Source organism: Labrus bergylta, chromosome 15 (genome assembly GCF_963930695.1).
Source record: "Labrus bergylta chromosome 15, fLabBer1.1, whole genome shotgun sequence".
Classification (NCBI taxonomy): Eukaryota; Metazoa; Chordata; class Actinopteri; order Labriformes; family Labridae; genus Labrus; species Labrus bergylta.
In genome coordinates this window covers 26512837-26539835 of record NC_089209.1, presented here as the reverse complement: position 1 = coordinate 26539835, position 26999 = coordinate 26512837, and the positions used below count along the sequence as shown (strand labels likewise).

The following is a 26999-nucleotide window of genomic DNA, read 5'->3' as shown; positions in this document are numbered from 1 at the left end:
CTGACAGGATTAGGGAGACACGGAGCAACCTGTCAGAGAGAGTGTGTGTGTGTGTGTGTGTGTGTGTGTGTGTGTGTGTGTGTGTGTGTGTGTGTGTGTGTGTGTGTGTGTGTGTACACATGGTTGTGTATGAGCTGCACATATTGAGAAACACAGTATTCATTATTTCCTCAGTTTGAATAGACATGTAACTTCACAGTTAGCGTAAGCTTCTTCCTTATTTGCTTAACTAAAATCACAGACGCAAAACGACAGACTCAAAGTGTTTTTATCTCTTTGAGCTACTTTCTGTTTATTCTCATTCCCATTCAATACAAAGATTCATCAACAATGGAGGAGGTCGTCTTTTGTTGCTATACATATACTTTACATTGAAGCTGTTTTCACATCTGCACTCTACATTCCGCCAGGTGAGCTTTTTTTTCCCCGGGAAAGAGGAGCTCACTCTGGAGAAGCGTATTCAAAATGCAAGGTCTGCAAAACGAAAGTGAAATACTTTGGAAATGAGTCAAATGCCTGAGCTCACATCATGCCATGTGTGTCACCAACACACCCTTTTACTGAACGGACAATAATAATAATAATAAGATCTCCGTCTGATTAGTTGAGACAAATCCTGCAACAGCTACAATCTGATACATACACACTGAGCTGGCTGCAGCCCAATAAGATCATTCATTAGTGTTTTGCAGCACAGCAGGCTGGAGTAAATCTTGAAATACGCCCCCCTTTGTTACAAAGAGGGAATGTGTAAGGACTCCATCGGTATAAACTAATCCCATTCATACGCCACTGATGAAGCAGTAGGAGCAATTCGGGGTTAATTGTCTCAAGACACATCAGAAATGTTGCTGCAGGAGCTGGGGATCGAACCCCCGGGTTCTGGTTGAGAGACGACCACCTCTACCACTGAGCCACAGCTGCTCCGCCCCCCAAATCATTACACACACACACACACACACACACACACACTTTTTTTTTGGTCGCAGCCAGAGCGTGACGGCACACATCACTGTCACAGGCTGACTGGTTAAACCTGCTGCAAGTGGGGATAACACTTCTAGTAAAGTGTGTGTGTGTGCGTGTATGTTAGCTGTGTTTGGTAGCAACACTCTGTTGCTACAATAAGCTCTGAGACGTCCATCTATCAAGCTCCAGTGTGGTTACGTGCAGCAGACACACATGAAGATACGAGCGGGTGAAAGAGAGACAGAGAGAGTCCAAATACCATGAAATAATTTCCTGTTTGCAATATAAATACTGATCAAATATTTCAGGGTGTAAAAGTGGAGGATTTGTTCTGAGATGCTTTCGTTTCTTTTTCAAGGGTTTTTGCACCAAAGCCACAACGTGCATAGTCCACTCCTAGACGCTCTGTAGGAGGCTGTAGAGGTTTGACTCAACCTATGAAAGATGAGCCTGGTGCTGGTGGTGGCTGCTCCTGAGATGGTCAAAAAGAAACAATAAAAGAAGAACGATGTGTAAAAGCGGCCATATTCAGACTGACAGATTAGGAGGTAGTAACAGCGGCGTTACAGAGGCAAGACGGTTTCAGCGGAGCCAGTGATGGTGTGCAGCGCTGTGTGTGTGTGCATATCTGACTGTGTGTATGTGGAGCTCCCGGAATCATTATGAACGTACAAAGACGTAATGACGCCTGAACTTAGTTATCTCACTTTTGCGATAAAGGCTACGGACTAGATGTGAAAATAGAGATAGCAGCAGCTATTGTCCGAGGTTACTACCATCAGGAGGGGCTCATTGTCGGCTTACATTTTATTTTGAGGTTGGAAGTCCTTCTCTGTTTGTTGTTCAGAAGATCGTTGTTGTTGTTTTTTACGGGGAGCATCAACACATGATCCAGAGGTCTCTTCCTCCTCTACAGAGGAAACACACCAGCTAATTAAAGCCGAATGAAGCCGTCTCATGTTTAAAATTAGCTTCTCTGCGTTGTGTTTCGTCCGCCTTTGGGGCTTTAAGATGAAATATTGCTGACTTTAGATTTCCAGCTGATTCAAGCCTTTTGAAAAGCTACACGATTTCACTGAAAATAACGATGACCAAATCAGATTCAACTGAGTCGGGTACAGCCCTAAAAACACATATTTAAAAGACTGAAACATGTCCGCCGTGTCACTTTGAGTTTCTCTCCTGATACATTACGTTAAAACCCAGACACATCAGGCTGAGTTTGTCATCTTGAAATTCCTGATGGCCTGTTAAACTTGCTTCTCTCAGTGACAGTCTGCACCTAACGTTGTATCCATTGTGGGCATGAAAAGAAGCTGTCGAAGTGGAGATGGTACAAAGTGTACTTCTCAGGAGAACTGGCTGTTACAGAGGGTTTCAATGGAAACACAATCTGTGGGGAGAAATAAGGGAAGAAAGTGCATATAAACTTTCTTACACTGTCCCTTTCCCTGCAATCTATGTTCAGTATGATTCACAGACTTTGCCCTTATATGGCTGTTTACACCGCTTACAGGGTAATAGTGCAACATGAGAACAGTTTATTAAGCTGCAGTGAAACCACGAGCGAACATCCTGACATTCATCTAAAAAGTCCAGTGTACGAAGCACATAACTTCCCTCTCTTTGCTCAGGCCCGCCCAAAGCAATAGTTTGGCCCCTGAAAGGCCCAGTGAGAGGACCCTTCCACATTTTGATTTGATTTATCAGTGCTTAAGAGTTAGAACCAGCCGCCCCCTGGCCTCCTCTTGCCTGGCTCCAATCAGCTGTTAGAGCTGCTGCTGGTTTGGCTACATCAGTCTGACATTGCCAGCCTAAAGCACGGTCTGTACTTCTGCGTCAAATCGACGCCATTCTCTGCATGTTTGTGTGCAGGAAACCATGGCGACTGAAACAAAGCTATTGTGTTTGGAGCTGATAAAAATTGAGCAGCCGTTGATTATACTGGCTTGTAGCGTTCTTCCTTCAGCAGACATTAGGAAACGGCAGAGATACTGGAAATGTCGTAAAAGCAGGAAATAAAAATCATCCAATCACAGGGCTTGTGGTTGCATCCTTTCGATGCAGTTAAGTTGAATGGAACCACCTGCAGCTTTGACGTCACTAGACAAAAGGCTCAGCATTTTAAGAAGATGGGGTTTACATTTTGTAATTAGTGAATCAGAAGTAACTAAGTACTGGCTAATTTTTGTAATGGTTATTATAATAGCTTGAATTTAGGATGGACAATGTTTTAGCTAACCTCTTTGGGTCGACGTGTGCAGCTGGGACTCAGAGAGCTTCCCCCTGTCCCCCTTATGGGCGGACTTACTCCGTTCCTTCAGCCTTTTATCTATGTTCCAGAAATAGACGCAGTGGGGTATGGTGTGAGTCGTCCGACGGAGCAAAACTGTGGCGCTGACGGAACGCAGCATGAACGGACTGTGTGGTAATTATCAGTTAGCCTTCATGAAGTTTAACAGTGTGTGCAGATAATGACATGAGCTTTTCAGAATAACAGTGGGCACTAGACTCACCTGTCCATTCATCTGACAGGTAGAAAGCACTGAAACAGGCTGCAGAATAAACTGATGAGATTTACAACACCCTACCATTCTCACCACTCATCCTTATTTCTTTTCACAATTAAAACCAGAACCCTTTAATTCCAAAGTAGTGAAAGCAGTGTCGATGTCTTGTTTGAAGCTCTTCCTATCTTTCTGTCGTTCTCTCAAACTCTAATATCTCTCCTGCAGCTCCTGCAAGTGAGTGTAAAGATAACAGAAGCCTTTTCTTATTTTCTACCTGCAACATTTCACAGCACTAGCTCTACTATCTGAGAAGTAACCACAAAGGAATGACGACACTTCTGCATCATGACTTTCAGTTTTATACAACCAAACGCACCGCTGTATGTTTCTTTTCAGTCGCGCTCAGACGCTGAGCTTCTGGTGGGTGAGGGCGATTTCAGTGGCATACTGGTATCAGCGAGCTTTGGGCAATGTGCAGAGCGTGCATGGTGATAAAGCTGACAGCTTATTGTTGTGATTTTCTCTCTCTTGACTGCAGCAACAACACTTTTAGCCTCACAGCATCAAATCACTGTCAGACAGCGTTGCATTTCTCACAGAAACAGTGTTACGTGTTTTAGGTTACATCGGAGGAGGGCAAGGCATGTTTACTCACACGCACAGCTTTTAAAATCTTCCCTCAAGCATCCTTAAACTAAATAAAGTGTCCACTTTTCCACTGCCTGCCTTTGTGGTGAAACAGAGCTGTTTAAAAAAGGTTTTGCTGGGATGGCTCCCACTCGGCCTCGGCCTCGGCCTCCTCTGCAGCCGGTTTGTGCTGAGTCTGTGGAATTCGGCTCACACAGGGGTCTGTTTGTGACCGTGTTGGTGGTTTATTTAGGACTTTCATGGATCCGTTTTCCTGGGTTTGCGAGGGCGAGTGCAGTCTGTGTTTTGTTACTGCTGCCACAGTCTCCCTGCCATGACAAGGCTGTGCATGCAGACATGTTACATAATGATGTAAACATCAAGTCTGTATATCTTCACTCCACGACAAAACATTTGTGAACCAAAGAAAAGCAAAGACATCTTTAAGTTGATCAGATGAGATCTTAACCAAAAACTATTTAAAGACTCACCACCCACCTCACATTGAATTGTGTTGATTTAAAGGTCACATACTATACAAAACACGCTTCACCATGTTTCTCTAACACTAAAATGTGTCTCTAGTCCATCTACAAACCCCCCAATGAGAAAAGTTCATCCTCTCTGTCTTCTGCCTGCTCCACTTTTCAGAAAATGTGTGCTCAAACAGGCCGTTTGGAGATTTTCCCTTCATGACATCACAAAGGGCAGTAGTAAACAATAGGACATGGAGCGAGAAAGCCTGAGTACACCCAAGCCCTTCCAGAGAGGGGGTGTGGTCAGACACAGCTCATTTACATATTTAAAGGTACAGACACAGAAACAGCCTCTCTTTCAATTAGAACAAACAATCAATTAAGACTGGATGGATGGATGGATGGATGTATATATATATATATATATATATAGACATTTGTAGGTGTGATGGGGACTTTGCCTCTGTAGGGGCGTCTGCTCTACCGCCTTAGCTACACTGTCTGTGTTCAGTTTGCTTCTAGTGACACAATCATCAAACAGGTAACTCTGTAACATGCTAATAAACCAACCAACAGTGTGGCTATTAATAGCTGTGGCGCTGCCCAGAGAACTCTCCCGTCGCTCACAAGCACACACTAAATAAAACTCATAATTACTCCCCGATTGTTAATTTGATGGACGGACAAGAATGAATCAGGAATCTCAAAATGAGGAGCAGTCTGCTGGGACACATGAGGTCTGACTCTCTATAATGGACGCCCCCTTTATCGGGCCTCGGCAGCTCATTCCGACCACGATACTGAGAAGACTCAGAGTCTCCAGTGGTCAGATCACAGAACTGTGGATCGGCCTGCTGCTGTGGTGTGGTGAGATAGAGAGAGAGAGAGAGAGAGACAGAGACAGAGACAGAGAGAATAAGAGAACAGAGCCTGATAATAGGCTGATTGATAGTGGAGAGGAAAGGAGGAATCTAGCCTGCGGGAAGAGAGCGAAGCTGTTTCACAAAATGTTAGCAGATTTAGCTGACAGCATTTTTAAAGACTGCAAACAGTCAGCTGTGCAAGCCCTCGTTAATTATCTTGTTAGTCCTTTTATTAAAGCTACAAACACTTTAATTCAGTATAGACGCTGTGATTTCATCACGAGGAAGAAGTTTCACTTGGATTTAACAAAGTCGTATGAAGTAAACAGTTTTTCATGTCTTTTAAGCTCATCGTCTCACTGCTGTCTGATCTCCCTCTTCATGTTTTATAATTCTAAATGACAAATACTGTGTCGCAGACGATCTGCCGTGCAATCACCTCTGAGGCAAACAGGTGAGACTCAGCGTGCTGGACCTCTTTGCAGGGCTATGATCTGGTCCAGATGATAGGAGAGCAAAGTGACACAGATGTATATCACGTGGAGGATCAGGAGGACTGTGAATGTGTGTTTGCACATATCTTGTTCCTTGCCTGGTAATGGGGTTAGGGTGCAAATGTACTATAGTTAATGTTTTTAAAAGACAAGATTGAAACGATGCTGTGTGCACCTTCAGATGATGTTCAAAGCGAGAAACAACAAATGTTTCTTTGCAAAGACTCTGAAAGGCTGGATATTCAGCAAAGAAACAGAAATGATCTGACGGACAATTTGCATCAGATACTGAAGGTAACATTTCCTCTTTTGGTCGGAGCCTCAGTCAGCAACAAAGAACAGCAAAAGTCATCTGTTGAATCTTAATGCTAGCATTCCTATCACAGGTTTCACAGTGATGTCCGGCAAGGTGACGTTGTCTTCCTGATGCTGTACGAGACAAAGTAGACACAAAGGAAAGCTTTTTGAAAGTGGTCCGCCTCGTTGAAAGCCACTTATGCTAATTACTTTTAAACCGTCAACCGCTTTGTGATACATTCTGACCGATCCAGGGTAACGCAAACCTAGATCGTTGCATTTTTGGGTGGGTAATTTTTGAGTGAATTTGAAGGGACAGATAGAGATAGACAGGAAGATCAGGGAGGGATGACATGCAGCAAAGGCCCCCGGGTACGGAGACAAACCTGGGATGTAACCTTTAACGTTAAAACTGGCGAATCGATTTGAATCAGAGAAACCTTCACACTCCAAGTCTATTAAACACTTAAGTCCACCACAAAGTAAGAATCCTATAATCAACATTATCAGTCAGCTCATATTTAAGATTAATGAAACTCTCTCCTTCTCCTCATCTCAGGCTCCAGTGAGTCACTGAGGCCCGGGGTTCAAAAGCCACAAACTAGCAGCAGCATCATTTACTAACTAACATCAATGAAGTCAGAGGCCAAAGCCATTAATCACTGCCATGTCATTATTTTGAAAGTCAGCAGTAATAAGACGTTCTACTACTTCAAAGGGCTTAATAAAATACGATAAGTCCACTACCTGGTTCTGCAGAAATCTGAGGTCCAGGAGAAAGACCACAGAGACTGAATCATATCAGAAGTGTTTGAGGTTTCCTTCTGACAGATCCTCAAAAAAAAACTGCAATGGACTCACTACCAGCTGACAGAAATATGAAGTAGTTGAAAAAGTAGTTGAGGTGTGTTGTTACCATATTTGGATTATTGGAGGTGTTACTGAATGCAAATATCCCCCAACATGCACTAACCTGCTGGAGAAGAACATGTGAGACTTACAGTATCAACACTGATTACAGATGTGCGTACGACCGATGTCCACATGTTTGATAAATATCGATATTTTTTGTACACATTCTAAATTTCATTCCACAATTAAGAAGACTTTCTACACCATGTTGATGAATGAGGCCCCAGGAAACGGCAACCTCGAAAAGATGAGTCAGACTAGTGTCTCCCTGTTGTTGACAAAGCTGATATCAGAAGTCCCGCCTCCTCTTGATTTTGATTTGTCGGTGAGGGAGAAGTGACAGTGGCGATGGAGAGTACACTGGGAATAAAATAGAAAACAAATTCTTACGGTTATTGATCCTCTGTTCCTTACTCTACTTTTCTATGTGTGGGTAAACAGGAAGTCGGTAGATAACAGTGAAAGTGTGGTGCAGTCTTTATGTGTTTTGTTGGTGTTTACAGAGAGCTCTGTACCCAGCGAGGACTCACTCAGAAAACAGGAGCTCAGCCAGAAAAACAGCTCGACACAGCGATGAAGCTGCCAGCTCCCTTCCACTCACCTGGCTTTCTCTTTGCTTTGCATTTTCTCAATTACTGAAAATATTTATACAAGTCAAGCGAGTGGCCTCCCATCCCTCCTCATTATTACCCTTCCTGCCCACACTCCCCCCCTCATGATGAGACACTAACGCTGCTCCTCACCGTGTTAGGCTGTTAATGAAGACAGGGTTAGAGACCGGCTGTGACATGGAAAGGCCGAGCTGCTGTGAAGATGTGAGAAGAAGAAGAAGAAGGTAAATCATTCTAGTATTTTGCGGGGGTCACTGCTGAGTCCACTAATCTGCCATGTGTGTCCTCAAACGATGGAGCTGATGATTTCAAAATCAACAAGTTCTCCACAAGTTTCCACTTTTCCACTATTGTTGGCCGACAGCATGGTCATCACTCTGTTGATCGAGGGTTAAACATATGAACAACACTTGGTAAGTTTACAGCAGTTTGGCTCACAGGGAAATAGATCAATTAGCTAAGCTTAAAACAATACTGACCATCCTCAGATCTACGCGGGACACTTTGGCACAGGGACTTGACTTTTTAAAGAAACATTAAGAAGAAGTGTTGCGTTTCGCAACTTGACCGTTGACACTGTTGAAGATTTACTCTGTCTCGAGCAGTTTTCATATTTGCACTCTGAAAATGTCAGGTAGACTGCCCCTGAAATCTTCCTGACTTGCAAAGTTACAGAAGAAGATGATTACAGTCTGACAAGAGAGGGGCGTGGTCAGACACAGCTCATTTACATATTTAAAGGTACAGACACAGAAACAGCCTGTTCTGAGCAGGGCCGAAATAGAGGGGTTTATAGACATGATCAAATACAGGATCAGAGTGGATTTAGAACAAGAAACTTCACAGACATGTTTTGAGGAGCTCTGAGAATTATTTAAACTGGTTGAAGAGGAGGAGAAAATGAGACCTTTAATTTTGCTGCCGTTATGGAACACTAGTAATGATTATTTTGATAAGTGATCTTTTAATGAAGGTGATTATGTTGCCGTATTACAGTCATCAGCACACCCTTAAATTATTTGTGACGCTGTAATTTTATGGTAAAATGGTCGCATAATGTTGCTTTAAGGAGGTCATTGATTTAATGATCTAGCTGAGGGAAGAAGGAGGGGAGGGGTGTTGATATTCAGACAGTGTTGCTAAGTGTTTGGATGAGCCTGGGTGTGTGCACGTTTGTGTTTGTGTGAGTCAGTGGGTGCTGTAGTACTTTCAGTCAATACCAGTAATGATTGGACGTCCAGTGGAGGTTGTGTATTTGATGAACGTTGTGGCTTTAAGCCCTGCTCGGGGCTGGACCTGAATACTAATAATAAGAGCCAGCACAGACCTGAGCACTGTTGGAATATTCTCCTCTCAGACAGACTCGCATATTTACACACACCCATCATAACTGCTGTCAGGATCCTAATAATTTGGCTGTGTGTGCAGCGTGAAACAATAGCAACGACCCATCTGTTAGTGTGGGCGTGAGAAAGACGGAGAAAAGAGAGAGGCGATTGAGAGGTGGAGTGTGAGAAGAGCAAGAGGAACAACACTGAAATGAATGAAGACAAAGAAGGAGAATGACAGTGAAGGAGGAGGGAGGGAGAGAGAGAAGGAGAGAGAGAGAACAGCTGATGAATCTTACAAGCTGAAAACAGCCAGCAGTCATTTGTGTCCTAAGGTGCTGATTTTGTGTCCTGCTCATTGCACACACATTTTAACGAGGAATAAGAAAGGTGGAATATCAGCTTCTTCTCCTTTTTTTCCATTTTTCTCACTGTGACTTTCCCCCCCTCCCGTCTGACAGGACCTCCTGCTGTGAGGCGCATATGTGAAAAACAAGATCCTGAGGATTTCAGGAGAAGTCCTCCTGATATGATCTAGATATTTTCAGGAGTGCAGATGTGAAAACAGCTTCACTTCTCTGCAGAACACTGGATATATGTTTGGGCTGCATCTCACTGGTCAAACCAAACACATCTGTTAACAAAGCAATTCAAACGTGCATTTGGGCTCTTATAAATTCTAATAAAGTTCAGCACAACCATGATTCACCTCTAACTCTCAAAAATCCACAAAAACAAACAAACAGCTACCCTGCTGCCTCAAGCAAACAAGGGTGTTACTTTTACTAAGTAGCACTACATGTGTTTAACAGGACAGGACGACTGACGATGACCCTCGACCCTAAGCAGAGACATCACAGACAGAGGAGGGGGGGGGACGGACAGACAGCTGCTGTGAGAGAGACGGACAGATGGACAAACAGAGCGGCCACCTGTTTCTCTCTTTGGATACATTAACACTTAGAGTCTAAAACCAAAAGCTGTAACACTGGCCTCCTAGCTTTCAGCCTCACATATACCCTCCCTGAATGTTAACAGTTATTACACAGAGCGGGCTGCCTGTGAGTGTGAGAGGAATTAAAGAGGACCACATCATCAAGCAGCTCACGCACGCACGCACGCACGCACGCACGCACGCTGGCAGGCACGGTATGGGTGGTGGGCCTTTGGTTGGCGGACGAATAACAGCCTGCCACATAAGCCTCTTCCAGTTTTTACTACCAGTGGCATCTGCTGCCTAGAGCTACATGTGTGTGTGCAGCGCTTACACTGACAGTACAGACCCACTAACAGCACAAACACGATGTACAGCAGAGTGTGGAGCACACAAACACAATGGATTTGAATTATTCAGGTCATTTGGTTTCTTCTGTGCAGATTACTATCAAAAATGAATAATTGACCGAAGGCTTCTTTTGGGTGTAATCGGCTTGATTCATTTAAAATGTCTACTGTCAATTGTTTAAGTAGCCTGGAGTAACACCTGTAAAGCCTGTACCACACTGTGCGATTTCAGGATGATTTAAATCATTGTACCACTGATCGCAGGTTGTGAGTCTTCCAGTGAACCTTGAGACATGACGATCGATCACATCCTGATCAGCTGCTCCAAACCAGTTGGATGATTTGGACGATACGATTCTCTCACGATTTATTTTACAAAATGAGACTGTATTAAAAAATTATGAGATGACTGAAAAAGATTCCTTTTCATTTTTTCATGAAAACACCAATGCACCTCATAACCTTTTTGGCTCTTGCACTCGTTTGGGCAAGCAGGGCTGCACTTGTTAGTATGGTTGGCCTCTGCAGCTGCCATGATAACGCCTGCTTGTTACAACCAACCACCTCTGTTCTACAGCTGCTGACACTCACTATATTACTTCGATTCATTTTTCATTTCATCTTTGAATCGACTGAACATGATTGCACAGTGAGAGCAGAGCCACGAGCCTAATTCTTGGGATTTTTCCCTGATTTGACCTGCACAACCGGACAATCAATCAATCTTTATTTGTATAGCACCAATTCAAAGCAAATGTTATCTGGAGACGATTTACAAAAAGCAGGTAAAATATTATTTAAAATGACAAAAGAGCAGGCATTCCTGTTTAATCTGTCTCTTCCCACCTATCATGAAAGAAACGAGCAGGGAATATCTGCAGACCTTCAGCTGACAGGGAATATTTGATAAGATAGCTGCTAGTTAGCTTGTGTTTGTTATTATTGATGCAGATTGCATTTGGGTGTGCTAGAGTTTTTACCGGTGTGTGAAGTGCATGTTCATGTGTCGTGCATGTGAGACAACAGAAATACACAGAAGAGAAGCACCGATTGGGAAAATCAGGGCTGATACCAAAATCGCTCTTTGTTTCAGGACTTCTTTTCAGTCAGACTCCCACAGTGCCGACATTTTCTCTCGTGTTTGAAATGAAAACAAGTCAGAGTTTGCCCTACGGGTGACTTCCTCTGCCCGATAAGAAAGTCTCTCCTCTGAATCTGTCGATTGGTCTATTAGATGTCAGCATTAAAATGATTTGATACAACAAATAAACATCGTCTACACTGCCGATGTCTGTCAACAGGGTCAATATATCGGGCGATATTGATGTTGAACTGAACACATAGATCTGACTTCAACCTCCGTCTGTGGGAGTTTTCTATTGACAACTGTGAATGCTCCGTGCTGCTTTCACCCGTACACTGCCAGCTCTTAGGTCATGTCTGACTATCGGGTCGTCTAGAGTGAGCACATAAATCGCGAGCTCTGGTCAGGAAGAGTTAAATTCTTCAAAAAACGTTTCTATTATTAACTTTCATGAAACGATGTTCTATTGTTAGATGATAAGTGGTGCCATCAAAGCAACAGAGACAGATGAAAGTTTAATGGTTGAAATCGATCCATCAGAGAATAGAAGTGCAGTCTCCTGAGTCCGAGTCCAACAATTCAACTCAACATGATGTTTTACGTAACTCAGAACTTCCATCAGATACGTGTGCATCGTGTATCCGCTCCGTTCTGTTATGGCTCTGTGCACCCTCGTCCGTCAACACCCGCAGACTGCGAGCCCAACCGGACAGCTGGAGTGCCGAGACGAAGGTATTCCTGCGGTAATTTTACAAATTCACTTGGGACAGCGCAAGATAATACCATGTATGTGGTATAAAACCTAATAAAACCCTTTAAAACACTATACGGTCATTGTTCTGATCCGTGAAAACTGACTGTTCTGGATTACCTAGGCAGGTCTATGTTGTTTCGCTGTCTGACTTCCCGTCCCGACCGATCTTTTTTGTGGTAAATTGATTTGCCGTGCTCCGGCATCAGGCAAAAATAGAAGCCAGCGCCGCGGAGCCAGTGGAAGCAAACACATTGAAAAGGTTAACCTGTAACCCACAGATATCATTTTACTGAAGTTATGAGCTGCCTTAACTCTTACAATTTGTAAAGCAAACTATTTGTGAGAAATTAAAATATATATATGGACATCTTGACTCCAGTGTTTGGACACTGACCCTCCCACAGAGAACACTGCAGCTGTGGAGCAGACCAACGTTCTCATACCAAATAGTTGTGATGATGAAAGTGACAAAAAGAAAAGGTCTGCCAGTGTGTGAATGGACTGTTGGTGTATTTTACAGCACAGAAAGCTCAGGCTGTGCACTGCAGCCTAAGAGCGTCTTCCCTGGGCTGAGGTGTATAGTCCAGGTCTCACCTCTTTAATCCCGCTTCTGACTGTCGACTTAACCCGGCCTCCTGCCCACTTGTTTGGGGGATAGGTGTTCACAAACAAACACTTAGTGATGCCCTGTGCAAACACTAATACAATGCATGGATGAAATGTTATAGCTTCTAGATTAAATAGGGGATGAAACTCGGTTCAGTATGAGTCCTTTTGCCCTTTGCTGTCTTTGTCACGTGAGCACAACAAATTTATTTTGAGTCCCAAAAAAAGGTTAAAAAAACCAATCAAACCCTGTGACCTCACGCAGCGCTGGACTCTGTGATGTCCAGCAGAGAAAGCAGTAATCTGGTGTAATCTGGCTAATATCCACCGTGGAGATTATTGTCTGAGCTGCTCTTGCTCATGCCCAGGATACACACACACACACGCACACGCACACACGCACGCACACATCAGAACTTTCTATTGGCAGATATGATGATAGGACAAATCTTGGTAAATAAAGTTTACTTCCTGTATGACATTGAAAAGGCAGATCTGTAGTTTTACTGATCTGACATCTCAAAAAACATGATACAATGGGGGTGAGTAGGGGGAGGTAAAGCAGAGGGGGGCACACCTGGGACGCCAGATTTTGCCGATGAGCCCTCTGGAGTTGTCGTGGGCCTGTCATCAAAACAACTAGGAAGGAGGGTGCCCACCTGATGATGTTGTTGACTACCTTTTATCGCCTGCCTCAAGTAACCCCCCCATGACAAACCCCCTCTGGAAACCCTCAGCAGGCATGATCATCCCCACTCATAAAGCAGGTTACAAGAGACTGTGTCACCTCGTCCTCAGACTCAACTACTCAAAGAGTATCTGTGTTTTCTGACGACCCTAGAACAGCATGCAGAAGTACAATCAATAACCGTTTTTTTGTTGCTGAAAGCTGAAGCAGAAAACAGAAAGACAGGAAAGAGACACATTTAGAGTAGCACCTACAGTGAGCGTTACAAACTATCCACAGTAGATAGAGCAACTCCCCTGGTCAAGCTCACAGCTAACCAACACCCACCACTATTAGTGTGTGTTCTCAAGTGTCGACAGGTGAGAAGCAGGCCGCTGTGAGCAGCAGCAGCTGTGAGACGGGGGGGGGGGGGGGTTTGTCAGGGGCCGTGGAGAAAGTGTTACCGCCAGGGACCTCTGAAAGTTTAATAAGTGTCTCATTTTAGAGACGAGGGGACGCGCTGCCATGAGAATTTAAAGACGACAGCTCTGCTGCACATCCTGTTCGATTTCTTCTCTGGTCGAAGCCTGAAGACAAGAGTTTAGAGCAGCTCTTTAAGAATGTCTGAATTAGTTGTCAAAAAAATAAAAAAATTTAATTCGATTGATCGCTAAATTTCTAAATTTCAGCAATTAATCCCATTTTTAATCTCATGTTTTAAATTCCATTCCCATTAAAAAAAAAATATATATATATATATATATATATATATATATATAAGGCTATATATTAGTCTTCAGCTGAGAGTTCTTTACTTGTTTTGTGCTTTTATTTTGAAATAGAGTAAGGCCCTTCTAGTAGATGGAAGGCTAGGACATGAAATTAAACTCAGAAACAGGAAGTGGTTAAGGTCCAAACTGACGTCCAACAGCTCAAAGGAACGGTAACAAAGGTCAATGTGTGATGTCATAAGGTCAATGTGTGATGTCATCAGGTGGATATTACTTTGGACTCATCAGCTGAGCTGTCTGAGAGTTTGTTAAAGTGAAATGAGACATTCAAAGATGCAGCAGTGTTCTTCTTTTACATCACTGAGACTACAGGGAGACACTGAGGACCACTATCTACGGAGAGCCTGAAGGGACAAAATAGCACAAAGCTGGCAGACGACAAAACTTGTTCAAGGCGGCTGAAATAAAGTTAAACATGTAAGAACGTGGTTTTGGCTCTGGCAGAGTTTCACAGTAAGACACAGTTATAAAAAAAATTTGCTGAGCAGCGAAGAGGGAGCTGGAAATAAGAGCTGAAATAAAACCTGAGAGAGAGTAAACTTTAAAATCCTTTTCAGGTTTCTTTCTGTTTCAATATATCGCTCTTTGTACTCCTCTTCATAAACTTTTCAGAAATCAGATGTAACTTTGTAAACTGCTGGATGAAGTTAAAAGGCCTGAGACATTACAGGTAGTTAATAATCTTTTTCAAAATGCTGTTCACAAGGTCAACAATGTACCTCACACCCGCTCCTCAGCAGAGGCTGAATTTTTAAAGAAAATATACGTAATGCCTGTTCAGACTGCCGTTTCAAGCTGCCATATTTACATCTCTGTGATGTTTTGCTTTCAATATGAATGTCACGGAGGCATAATGGGTGTTACAGAGGGGAGCGAGGATCAGTGGGGGAGCACAGCGCTGTGTGTGTGTGGAGCTTCCACAACGCTGAAACACGATGTGAATTCACAGACTGGGAAACCAATATTACATCATTGCAGAATCAATAAGAATGTACCAAAGACGTGATGACGGCTGAGCTTAGTTAGCAGAATAGAAAAGCAGTCTGAAAAGGGCTACGGTCAGATTTCAGTTCTTTAAAGTGATGCAGCTTTGGACGTATCAGTCACATGATGCTCAACACACCGCCCTGCTGCAGCGCCAACAGCTGGCAGTCCCACCCACAGATGGAGGAGCCTCGGTGACTGAACAAGCGGACAGGTCAGCCTCATCAGGTCAAACATGCGCACACAGGGTTAAGTACTGGGAGAGAAAGAGGTGAGTGCACAAACAACACTGATAGGTTCACTGTGTCAGAGGTCTGGTGATTAGAGAAACTGATGATTGAGGACGCCCAGGTAAGAGATGACTCCAACTTCCTTTACCATGACCACAGCACTACTGTGTCTGTGTGTGTGTCTGTGGCCTTATATAATTTAACTCAGACAAGTCCGCACAGTTGAACATTGTATCATTTCAGAAGCTGCAGCACACAGTCTAATTTGTTAGGGAATCATTGAAGATCAAAGTTAACACAGAGCTGATGTGAGCCGAGTACAAACTAAGGCACACACACACACACACACACACACACACACACACACACACACACACACACACACACACACACACACACACACACACACACACACACACACACACACACACACACACACACACACACACACACACACACACACACACACACACACACACACACACACACACACACACACACACACACACACACACACACACACAGCTGTTCTCACGCTGTTAGAAAACAGTTTCCTAGAATAAGCCACACACCTGAATAGAAGACGGACTTGGTGTCCGACTGATTCGAGCGATCGAATCGAAACTAAACCAACCGTTTCCACTGACAACGGGCAGCAAGGAGCCTCACCGTTGGACCAGTATAACTACTGAACGTGCAGATCAACAGTCTGATGATGTGAAAAGTTAAAGCAGTTTAACCCCCCCCGGTCCAGCCTGTTGAGCCCAGCTGACCGCACGGACTTCATGTGTTAGATGATTCTCTCTCTCAGTGTACAGCCATTGTTCAGGGGAACAAAGATGGAGGGGTTTGTCCGGGGTCGCTTCATTATGGAGGCCAAATGAGGCCTGACTGCGATGTGGATGACCCGTTTCACAACTTTACACTCCTCCCTCCCTCCCTCGCCGTCTCTCTGTTTCCTGGAGCTGCGACTCTTATTTCTCCTCTCCATTCATTCAAGATCTAGCCAGGCTGCCATTGGCTGAACAAAGACTTTCAATTTGGAAACGTTGTTAGGTTGCCAGGACGACAACCTCTGGTGACAGAACTATTTGGAAGGGGGGGAGGGGTGTTCAGTGGTCTTAAGCATGGCAAAGACATGATAGTTGTTATGGAACTAAATGACAGGCCCCTCCCTGTATGTGTGCATGTGTGTGCGTGCGTGTGCATGCTCTTGAACTTCATAACAAAGGTATTTCTGAATGGTCTGTTGTCATTGAGCGAGAACGGAAACTAATTGTTCACTTCAAAGTATTTGCCTACCTATGAAAGCTAAAGTTGGAGCTGTTGATAGTTATTATTGTCCTGCAGGCAGCAGGGGGGCCTGAATGAAACCCTCCCAACACAAAACACAAAGCTCTCAGGAGAGATCAACATATGAGCCAACATTGATTGGCTTGAAAATACAAAGTTTTAGATACTGGTTTCCTATTTAGTCAGACTCCTATACCAGCCTCCATGAGTCTGTTTTACATGGAGCCCTACCCAGCTGCAGACTCCTGGGCAGGGTTCTGGTCTCACAGTCAGTGATGTCAGTGGCAGGAGCTCACCAAACCCACCGGACAGTGACAACAACGCCTCACAGGTTAAACACACACAACCCCCCTGTCAATCACACACACACACACTGATGGAAATATTTAGAGCTATGCAATCACAAAAACAAGTGTTTAACCATGACGCAATAAGAAGTACCTTTTTTATCACTCCAGAAGAGATCATGTAGACCTGGTCAGAAGTTGAAAAAAATAAACATTCAAGCTACAATGAATCCTGGCAGCATGCTCTGATGACATATTTAGTGGTTGTGAAGCTACGCAGTGTGAAAGATGTGTGAGGCCTCAACAGGTGGGTGTGAGCTTGTGTGAGAGAAGGTTGGGCAGATGTGTCGGTGAGACACGGCTGCTAATCCGCTGATCACACCTTCCCGCTCTGATCGGGGATGGAAGTGACACGAGGACGAGAGAAACTGGAAATGCTTTCCAGCATATCAGACACACGTACATCAGGATTTACTACAAATCGAAAGTTACACCTTATGTTACCAGTTTACCCCAGCTTTTTTATTAGATTTAAAAAGGTAAGAGAGAACAGAAATGACAACAGTTACAACACTGAAACCGAGGTGCAATGATTTAAGCTTGTTACACACTTGATGATTTTAGGCCTGTTTTGCGCCCTTTAAAGACTGAATGTGCAACATTTTAAGCTTAAATGTAGCAAAAATCAAGTATATCCTCAGAAAATAACTCTGTGAGTCATGACTGTCTACAATGAGTGTGACACCTGAGTCCCACTGTCTGTGATGTCGTCTGAGTCATATCTACAGCGTGTTTACATGGATGGGATGGCTGACTCCTCCCCTCGCGTATTAAAGTTGTTTAATTGAGGGACTAGAGAAAAGAAGAAGAAAGGGGATCATTCCCTTTTGACCTGGTCTGTAATAATCTCTGTATTCATGCAGTGACTCCTGACAGACACCAGTGTCATTCAACGTGACCAAATAAGTGGGCATGTGATCACGGGGCATGATGGGAGGTGGGAGCCTTAAGATTACTACTGAAGTGAGTTTATGACAGGAGGGCTGCTGGTTTGAATCACCAGGTCCAACGGGACACCGAGTGTGACAAACTGAGGCTAAAACATACTACTCTATGTTCAACACTAGTATGTGTTATGACTGCCTGTCGGTGGTTATTTTGCAGTTTGAGCTGGTGTCTGGTCTTGGAGTGTGGAAAATAAACAACAGCTGACTTACAGGCTCAAAAAAGAGTGATTCATTCAGATATCTGTGTTATCTGTTCTGTCTGTCGGTGGAGATAAAGGTCTTTCTGGTGCTCTGTATGGGGTTGTTTCTCCTGAAGTCAAAGCATTTTGTAGCCTGACAGAATAAAAAGAATAATCGTTCAATAAATTTGTTCTGTCAGACACAATATGATCTGAGCCAAGTCGTTGAACAATGTAAGCAATCATATCTCATGGATACAGGCTGTGTTGTTGTTATTTCTCCTGTCCAATCAGATTTTAGTCAGTTAAGATTTTAAATATCAGGTATTGGGATGACTCTGGTGAAGTGCGTGCATTAAGCCTGTACAGCGCTTTGGTCCAATGTGGTTGCTTTAAATTTGCTAAATCAATAAACTTTGATTTAGGCCTGGGAGATAAAACTACAACAATAATTAGTTTGATATAATTGTTCTCAATATAAAAATAAAAAATGTTCAATAGAAGTCTGATAAATTAAACTTGTAATTAAACCACCCAAACACTTGGATGGGGTGGGGGGGTGGGGGGCCGCTAATGCGCCTTGTTTTAGTTACCAACCGACATAAAAAGAGAAGAAGAAAAAGACGATGAACAGCCAATCATGTTGCAGGGATATGGGTGGGCAGGCTTAGAGACGTTTGAATAGGAATGGAAACACAGCTGAAATGAGTGATAGCTACACTGAAGAAAACACTGAGTGTACCGGCTCACAGCAGGAGAAAACATCGTTGACATGAGAGGAGTTTGGAGATATTTTTGATATTTACAGTCCGACATAAAACAGAGTAAAGTGCTCCATTAACTGCCGAAGAGAAGTGAGGCCACAAACCTTACAATTACATGTTGACCACAGTGATCTGCTGCCATGGCCGCTGCGTGTGGTTACACTTCTACTGTCGTGATTCAGCATTAATCCTGATAGAGTTACGTCTCTGTCTGCCTCAGACACAAGCTAGGATTCATTTCCTCCTTGGGTTGACTTTCCCTCGGCAAACAGTCAGTCAGTAGACTGCTGAAACATAAGACAGGAGATGTGAAGGATCAAAACTTGGCTGGGAATGGATGGATGTAATAATAATTAAAAGAAAGACCTGGCAGAGAAAAGCCTGTAAAGCGGCTCTTTTTGGAGCAGATTGAGGGGCTAAATGAGAGAGTGAGATTAAGGATGGATTGGCGGAGAGCGAGGAGAGAAAGAGCGAGGGAGAGATGAGGAGTGAACCGAGCAGATGGTGGCAGGAAGCCAGTCTCAATCAAAAAACTTCAAAAGAAAATGAGCAGAGCTTTTGTTTTATTTTTTGCTTGAACATTTTAAAACTCTGTTAACCTTCAGAGCAGCCGAGAATCGGGGACAGAGAGGGATGGGATTACTCAAATGATTAGGTCAACTGAAACTTCCAGCTGATTAGTCCATTTTAATGAGTTTTTGTTGACATTTTTATATGAATAATTCAAGCTTATGGTCACATCTCTGGCATTAGAGTAATACAACGTCACATCAATGACTGTGCATGGATTAGCAGCATGACGTGAAGGGAAATCAGGATTAGTCTCTGCATTATGATGGCGACAATAAAGCAGAAAACGCAATTTCAGAGATTTACAAACTTAAAGTATGTGTCTAATAACTGATCACTTTGAAGGTCTGGAGCCTGGGGTTTTGTCTTCTTTCTCTTGATTCAGCTGATGAATCAGCTGAATCCCCCTGGGGTGGGGGTCCACATCAAGCAGTAACCTCTGGTGTTATAAAGTGCAAAATCCTGCAGTTCCTCGAATGTCCACTTGAGGTTTGCTGCAGAAGTACAGTAAGGCACATACACACCCATTCAAAAAGGCTGTTATTACAGCAGAGATTAACATGTTTACAGCCTGTTTCAAAAAACCAAATAGGTCTGATTAGCTCATGTCTTGATCGACACACACTGTAGGGGGGGGGGTGAATGTTTTGATGAGTCATCAGTTTTGATTTGATGAAGGATAAGAGTTATTCACAATTAGGCGTGTAGCTGACCTGATTGACAGGCGGGCGCGATGTAACTTTTTGTAAAAAGGCTTAAAACCTGCCTCAGCTCCAGCTCTCAGCCTGTCATTAGGTTCAAGAAAAGTTAGGGTGAGACATCATTTCCAGCATGGAGACCACCATCGATGGGACTCCAGCGCCCCCTGCAGGAACAAACGTTGACGCCACTCAGGCTTCAAAAATTCATCTTTAGAGTAATGCTCCAATGCTTAAAATGTCAAACTTCACAACAAAAATAAACGTCTTTACAGCCGGGCTCAATGACGATCATTCAAATTATATCTAAGTAGTAATGTCTACATGAGCACTTGGACACTTGTGCTGCATGTTGTCACCTCTGCTTTCCTTTTTTGGAGTCAATGGACCTGACCTCTAGGCAGAGTATGAGGTGTTGGTGCCTTTTGGGATTATCCAGTCAAATCCTGGCCGCTGGGGCCGGCGCTGGCCGCAGCAGCCAAGACACAAGACCGGCCTGTTGGTAGCAGCCATCTCGCAGCTATATTGCTGACCACCGCCGGCCATAAGACATAAGGACGAGGAGCCCGGGCCGGCTCGAGCTGGGGCGGACTGGTAGTGTCGGTGTTTGTCTATGGACACAGACATAGAGTCTGTTTTCTGACAGGAATTTCCAAGATCAATTCTGGAAGAAATCTCTTAATCAGTTGAGGAAACGGCCTGATGTGTTGAAGTAAACATGTCTGTAAATAGAGGACCTTAGTGGGAGTGGCCTGCGGTGCTGTGCATTCTGGGATTTGGTGTCTTTCATCCACATGAGCCAAAAAGACACTTTCTGCCCTTTCTCAGCCAAGAAGGCACCAACTTCAAAATGTATTTCACATTTCTACATATATGACCCAATGTCAACACAGATTCATGTTTGAACGGGTGAAGTATCCCTTTAACTGAGGTTTAGAAATAGCCGTTCAAACAGCAACCGGTGTGTTACTGAGGCCACACACACATATGACATCATGGCAGTCTCCATGGTGAAGAATGCTGATTTCCCCGTTATTGTGAAAGAGCAATATGATCTATGAATCTGTCTCATGAGCAGAACCTCCTGCCTTCACTGTGACTTGTTCTTTTCGTCGACCTCTCAGTCGAGACTTAAAACCCAACTAGGGACTTGAGTTAGTGTCTTCATTTTGAGTCTGTTGAATCAATGAACAGGACCAATTTATTTTCATTTCTAATTAGCCTGAGGCTGACCTCGTTAATGCCTCATCAGGATGGGATAACATCAGTGGCTGCGGTCCAACTTAAACCCTGGAGTGGCTGGGGCTGGACTTTATCCACACAAACAGCCTCCCGTCATTCATCTGTGGCATGAACCTGCAGCGCCTGGGAGGCAAGAGCCCTTTCAGCAGCTGTCAAGGCTTGTTACCATGACACTTCACAGCCTCATCACCATGACGATTGCCGCTTATCAACCCGCCCGAGATAAGCTGACATCAGCACTGGGTGCTGCATGACATAACACAGAAAACAAGCTGACCAGCGTTACAAATGCACCCTCGCCCTCGTGGTTTAGGAATGTGCTCCAGGCCGGCATCTTTGACCTTCACGGCCAGGACAAAATCTCATCCAAATCTTGTGAGAGGTCATTTACAACACCTGCAGATGTTGGGCTCACTTTGTGCAGCGGCTGGATTCTAACCAAGCACCATATTGTATCTTTGGTTAGGCTTCTCTAACATAATTTATAATATATATATATATATATATATATATATATATGTGTGTGTGTACAGAGGGTAAGTGGAGAAATGTGCAGAAAACAAGTTCACCATGAACAATTCTGACAGAGAAAGTACTAGAAACTATTTCCTGAAGTAAACACAGTGAACAAAATGCGACACATTCTAACTTGTCATGCAGGATTTTCTGCTTTTCTCTGTCATGAATCAGAGAAAATGAAATCCCCTTGTGTGTGTTCTCTGCTTGTGAGACAAAACAAGACGTCTAACATATCACCCACGTTGTTCTTGACTCTTTTATGTATTCTTTTTTTCACATTTCAGAGATAATAAAACCATAAATAGAATAGCAAATTACTGAAACATTAAAATTATATTTTATTTTATTTTCTGTTTTATATTATTTATTTAATGGTAAATAATAAATGGACTTGAGCTTTTATATTTCTTTTCTAGTCTTCTGACTCCTCAAAGCTCTTTTACTCTACAGGTCACACCTACACATTCACACACTGATGGTAGAGACTGCTGAGTAAAGAGACCATCAGAAGTTACTAATCCATACATACACTGGCCGACGAAGCAGTGGGAGCAACTTGTGGATAAGTGTCTTGCCCGAGGACACTCTGACATGGGCTGCAGGAGATGGGGATCGAACCCCCAAACATTCGGTTAATAGACGACAGGCTCTACCACTGAGCCACAGCCGCCCTCAGTGTGGGCACAACCTTACTGCACGCTAATCCACAGCTGCAAAGATTCAGCTCTGAGCACCTAGGCCTTCCAGTCAATCACACACACACACACACACACACACACCTGTTAGACCCCACAGACACACCAATATGTCCCCTCCACACACACACATTTCTCCCTTTGAATGGTAACAGAGGAAACAAATGGAGTTCAAATGCTTTAACACATCATCGTCTGCGCTTCAGCTGAGTGGTCGATATGTCCGACAAACACTGAAAAGGTTCAAAAGAAGTAATAAAAAAGTTAAAGACGTGAGGAGGAGCGGGAAATCATTGAGATGAAAAGTAAGTGTTTCCATTGTGGGATACAGGGACACAACAAGAGGCTCTATAAAACAACCAAAGCTATTGTTAACCACAGCCCGGCCTACTGAGAGATTCCAACAGCTGGATTCAATTAGGGGCTTTCTTAAAGGGGGCCGGCCCCATGCATCCCTGCTGCACCTCTCACTTCTGAACACACAAAGTTAGATCATGGAAGAAGAAGCAAAAAAACAGGGTCACACTCTTCCATAGAAGCTGATGTGACATTTGAGCTCTCTCTCTGCATGGAACAGAGCAGCACAACAACAAAAAAAGAAGGAAGGGGAGAGATCTGACAAAAACTGCTGCGCTGTGTTCGACGTGTCGGACCGAATCAAGCCACAGCACCGCTCTCTGCTTTATCAGCAGCCTCGGGCCATTTTAAGGACATATTCATGAGGGGAACTAACAAACAAATTCAGATCCAAGGGGGTCTTTGTACCAGGTTTACTCAACCAAATGTATTTGTCACATAAAACCTGTTTTTATTTAATGCGGCCCTAACAACATTTAGAGGATATGACAAAGATTTAAGGTGTTCTAAGCTTTGTGCAACAACACTGCTCATTTAGAAAACCAAAGAAATAAAGCATAAAGGTCCTGTCAGGTAGGATGAAGTGTGTGACGCAGTGGGTGGGTCGAAGAGGACACACATCCGCAAATTGCTGCAAGTTGCTCGGTGCAAAAACAGCAAAAAAAAAAGGAGCACACTCGACAGAAAACACAGTTTCAGGTGCACAAGACTAAAAAGAGACGGAAAACTCAGCACACAAATGTCCTTTAAGTTTGCATTAAGAACAGCAAAACAAGCGTGGACGCTGATGAAGGCCTTGAGCTGAAATGTGTCTGTTGTTGTTTTGCAAGTTGCTAGGTGACCAAAACGATAGACGGGAAATTAGCTACTTTTTGGACACACAGTATGTTTGTATGTGTTCACTCTTCAGTAAACAGCTCGGACCTTTCTTCTGAGGAGGAGGAGGAGGAGACGAGGAGCACAGAAGAAGAGGGTGTGTGTTCATATGATTTTCAGGGAGCGACAGGATGTGGGAGAGTTTAGGCTCATAGGTCTTTAAACTAGAACTCAGGAAAAGGAGGACTCCATTTTTTTTTTTGTGATCTGATCTTCCCTCCCATTGGACGCACCTGAGGTGTCGTCTCTGAACTAGATTGAACTTTAGTGCAACCCGCACAGGCGGCAAGCTGCTCGATTATCAGAGATCATAATCACGATTATTTAGAGATCACGATTCACTAAACATGAAATCTAGCTCGTTGATTTCACAACAAACTTCAGCGCTCTGAACACTTTTACATTCTGAACAATTTGAAAAAAAAAACAAGCAAAATATGGAAACAAATGAGTGAAGGTAAATAAAAGTTAATAAAGAATTTTGTTGTTTTCATGATCGCGGGAGGACTAAAACTCCACTAATTGCCCAGCCCTTACTTACGGACACTGAGCTTGGGGTCACTTTTGACCTGTGAAAAACTCAATCTGAACTTCTAATTAAGTGTTTTTGTTGTCTTCTCATTTGCATGGTCATTGCATTGTGAGACATTCACGGGAATAATATCACACACACACACACACACACACACACACACACACACACACACACACACAGCTGACAAAAGTGCGCAAACTGTTAAACAATCACAATGTGGCATTAAATAAACCCATCACCAGTGCTGCTGGAAGATAATCCCTCTTGCAGTGTGGGTGGTGTAGCAGAGCGCCATTCCCAACCCATGCACGTCCTCAAACGCAACACGGATTCAGTGAAACGTTGGACGAGCCTGTCGGTGCAGAAAGCTGACAGTGTACACCCTCTAATAAAGCTAATATCTCTCACACACACACACACACACACACACACACACACACACACACACACACACACACACACACACACACACACACACACACACACACACACACACACACACACACACACACACACACACACACACACACACACACACACACACACACACACTCCAATAGCATACTTGAAACCAGTGCTGCTGTCAATGACATCTCAAAGCAACATGTTTTTAGGGATAATATCTCAGCTGTAGTTTTCCTCCTCTCCACACTTTCATCATGTTAGCGCACTCTTCTCCATAATGACTTCATCTTAAAAGACAACCGGGAGCTTCTTACCTCATGACGAAAGGGTTGTCAGGCCAAATATATCACAAACTCCTTTGGGTGTCGACGACGGATGGGGGGTGACTTGTACTTTTCACACACACACTATCTCTCTCTCTCTCTCTCTCTCTCTCTCTCTCTCTCTCTCTCTCTATCACACACACACTCACTCACTCACTCACTCAAAAAGAAAAGTTCACCGCTCGGTTCAAAGCTACAGGCGGCTAGATGAAAGGGAATCCGGCGGCGTGATAAAGAGGCTTCACAGTTCTTCAGGCTATCCGGTAAAAAAAAATACAAAAAAAATTACAAAAAAAAGAAAAGAAAAAGAAAATGTGGATTTAAAAAAAGAAACGACCAAACCCTACATGATCTAACGCATCGCGGCTTCGCTGGTGACGACGAGTCACTTGGGAGAAAAGTGGGCAATGGTCGCGTTTCTTGGGTCTTTTTTTGACGCACTTTGGTCGGCGTGATGCGGCGCTGTGCCGCTCGGTTACCGGGTCTGCTGCCGCTGCCTGCTGGCTGCAACACGTGCTGCGTTCATGGCCACACTGTAAAAAAACGGAATTTGATGCTGCCCAGCCACACTGGCAACATAGCCTACTATTTTTTATTCAATTATGCCAAATCTTTTATTCAAATGTTGAATATTGACTCATTTTGGTTGGGTTGGGTAGGAAAAAGCAAGTCTCTCTGAGCCAGTTCACAAACACAGTAAACGAAATGACTTACAGAGAACTTTATTGTTTTGTTTTTAGTGGATATAGTTTACCAAACCTGCAACATGTGTAATAAACTTCACTATTAGGGCTCCAGTGAGGTAGTGGTTAGTTTGCTGACCCCATGTACAGACACTGCAGTCCTCAAAGTGGACTAACAGGGTTCAAATCCGACCTGTGTCTCCTTTCCCACAGACATTCCCAACTCTCTCTCTCTCTTTCTGCTGCTGGCAAAAAAAGCCTAAAAATATAGCCTATCTTTTAAAAATACATGTACCGTTTTCTGGTTTATATTAAAGTAACGTTTTCACACATTATTTAAGGCTGAAAGACTAGGCTACATATTGGAGAAGTAAAAAATTCACACCTAAATATTGTAACTGTTTTATCCTGTCTAGCCTATCGTATGTGCTGTGTTTAGGCTGCGAATCTTGCATTTCCCACGGAACGTAAAGGCAGCAATTTATGCAACTTGGGGGACGTAGCACGTACCAGTTGCCCCTGACAACAGTGTTGGCTCTTTTCCTCTCCTGTGTTTCTTTACTGTGATGTTGAGCTGAGTCCAAAGAGGACAGGATATATATATATATTTAAAGTGTGCAGATATAGAAATGCTTTCTCTGATATTCTGTAAAAAAAAAAAGTCCTTTCTGACAAAACATTATAAATAACAGCCCCAAAAAATAACAGCAAAAATTAATTTGTCAGTTTAAAGATATAATCGATAACATGTGCTGTGTGAAACCTGGAATAGCCCTTAACAGGTCATGTGGATAAAAAACTGTTGAATTGTGAGACTCGACATTTCAGATCAGTGTGTGTGAAAGAGTGCATGTGGGACTGGTTTAGTATAATGATAATATGTTATAGCACTTTTCCAAACATGGTTACAAAGTGCTTGACAAAGAGAAATGTGAGGAAGACAATGATTAAATTTGATGATTATCATTAAAACAAGAATATGTAACTGGCTGGCATTCTGGATGTTGTTTGTGCAAGTGTGTGTGTTTCAGCCTGTGTGTGAGCATGTTAACAGAGTGTACAATTTAATTTACCCATTG

At 43.4% G+C, this 26999-nt stretch overlaps 1 protein-coding gene across 1 annotated transcript in view; it reads right to left on the bottom strand.

Moving 5' to 3' along the window:
• enah (ENAH actin regulator) overlaps positions 1 to 25742 on the bottom strand; it is a 128405-nt gene extending 102663 nt beyond the window's left edge. The window contains exon 1 of the mRNA XM_065963868.1: positions 25229 to 25742. Within this exon, the coding sequence (XP_065819940.1) occupies positions 25229 to 25233 (5 nt within the window). The 5' untranslated portion in view covers positions 25234 to 25742. The remainder of the gene's footprint in view (positions 1 to 25228) is intronic.
• Between the last annotated feature and the right edge of the window lie 1257 nt (positions 25743 to 26999).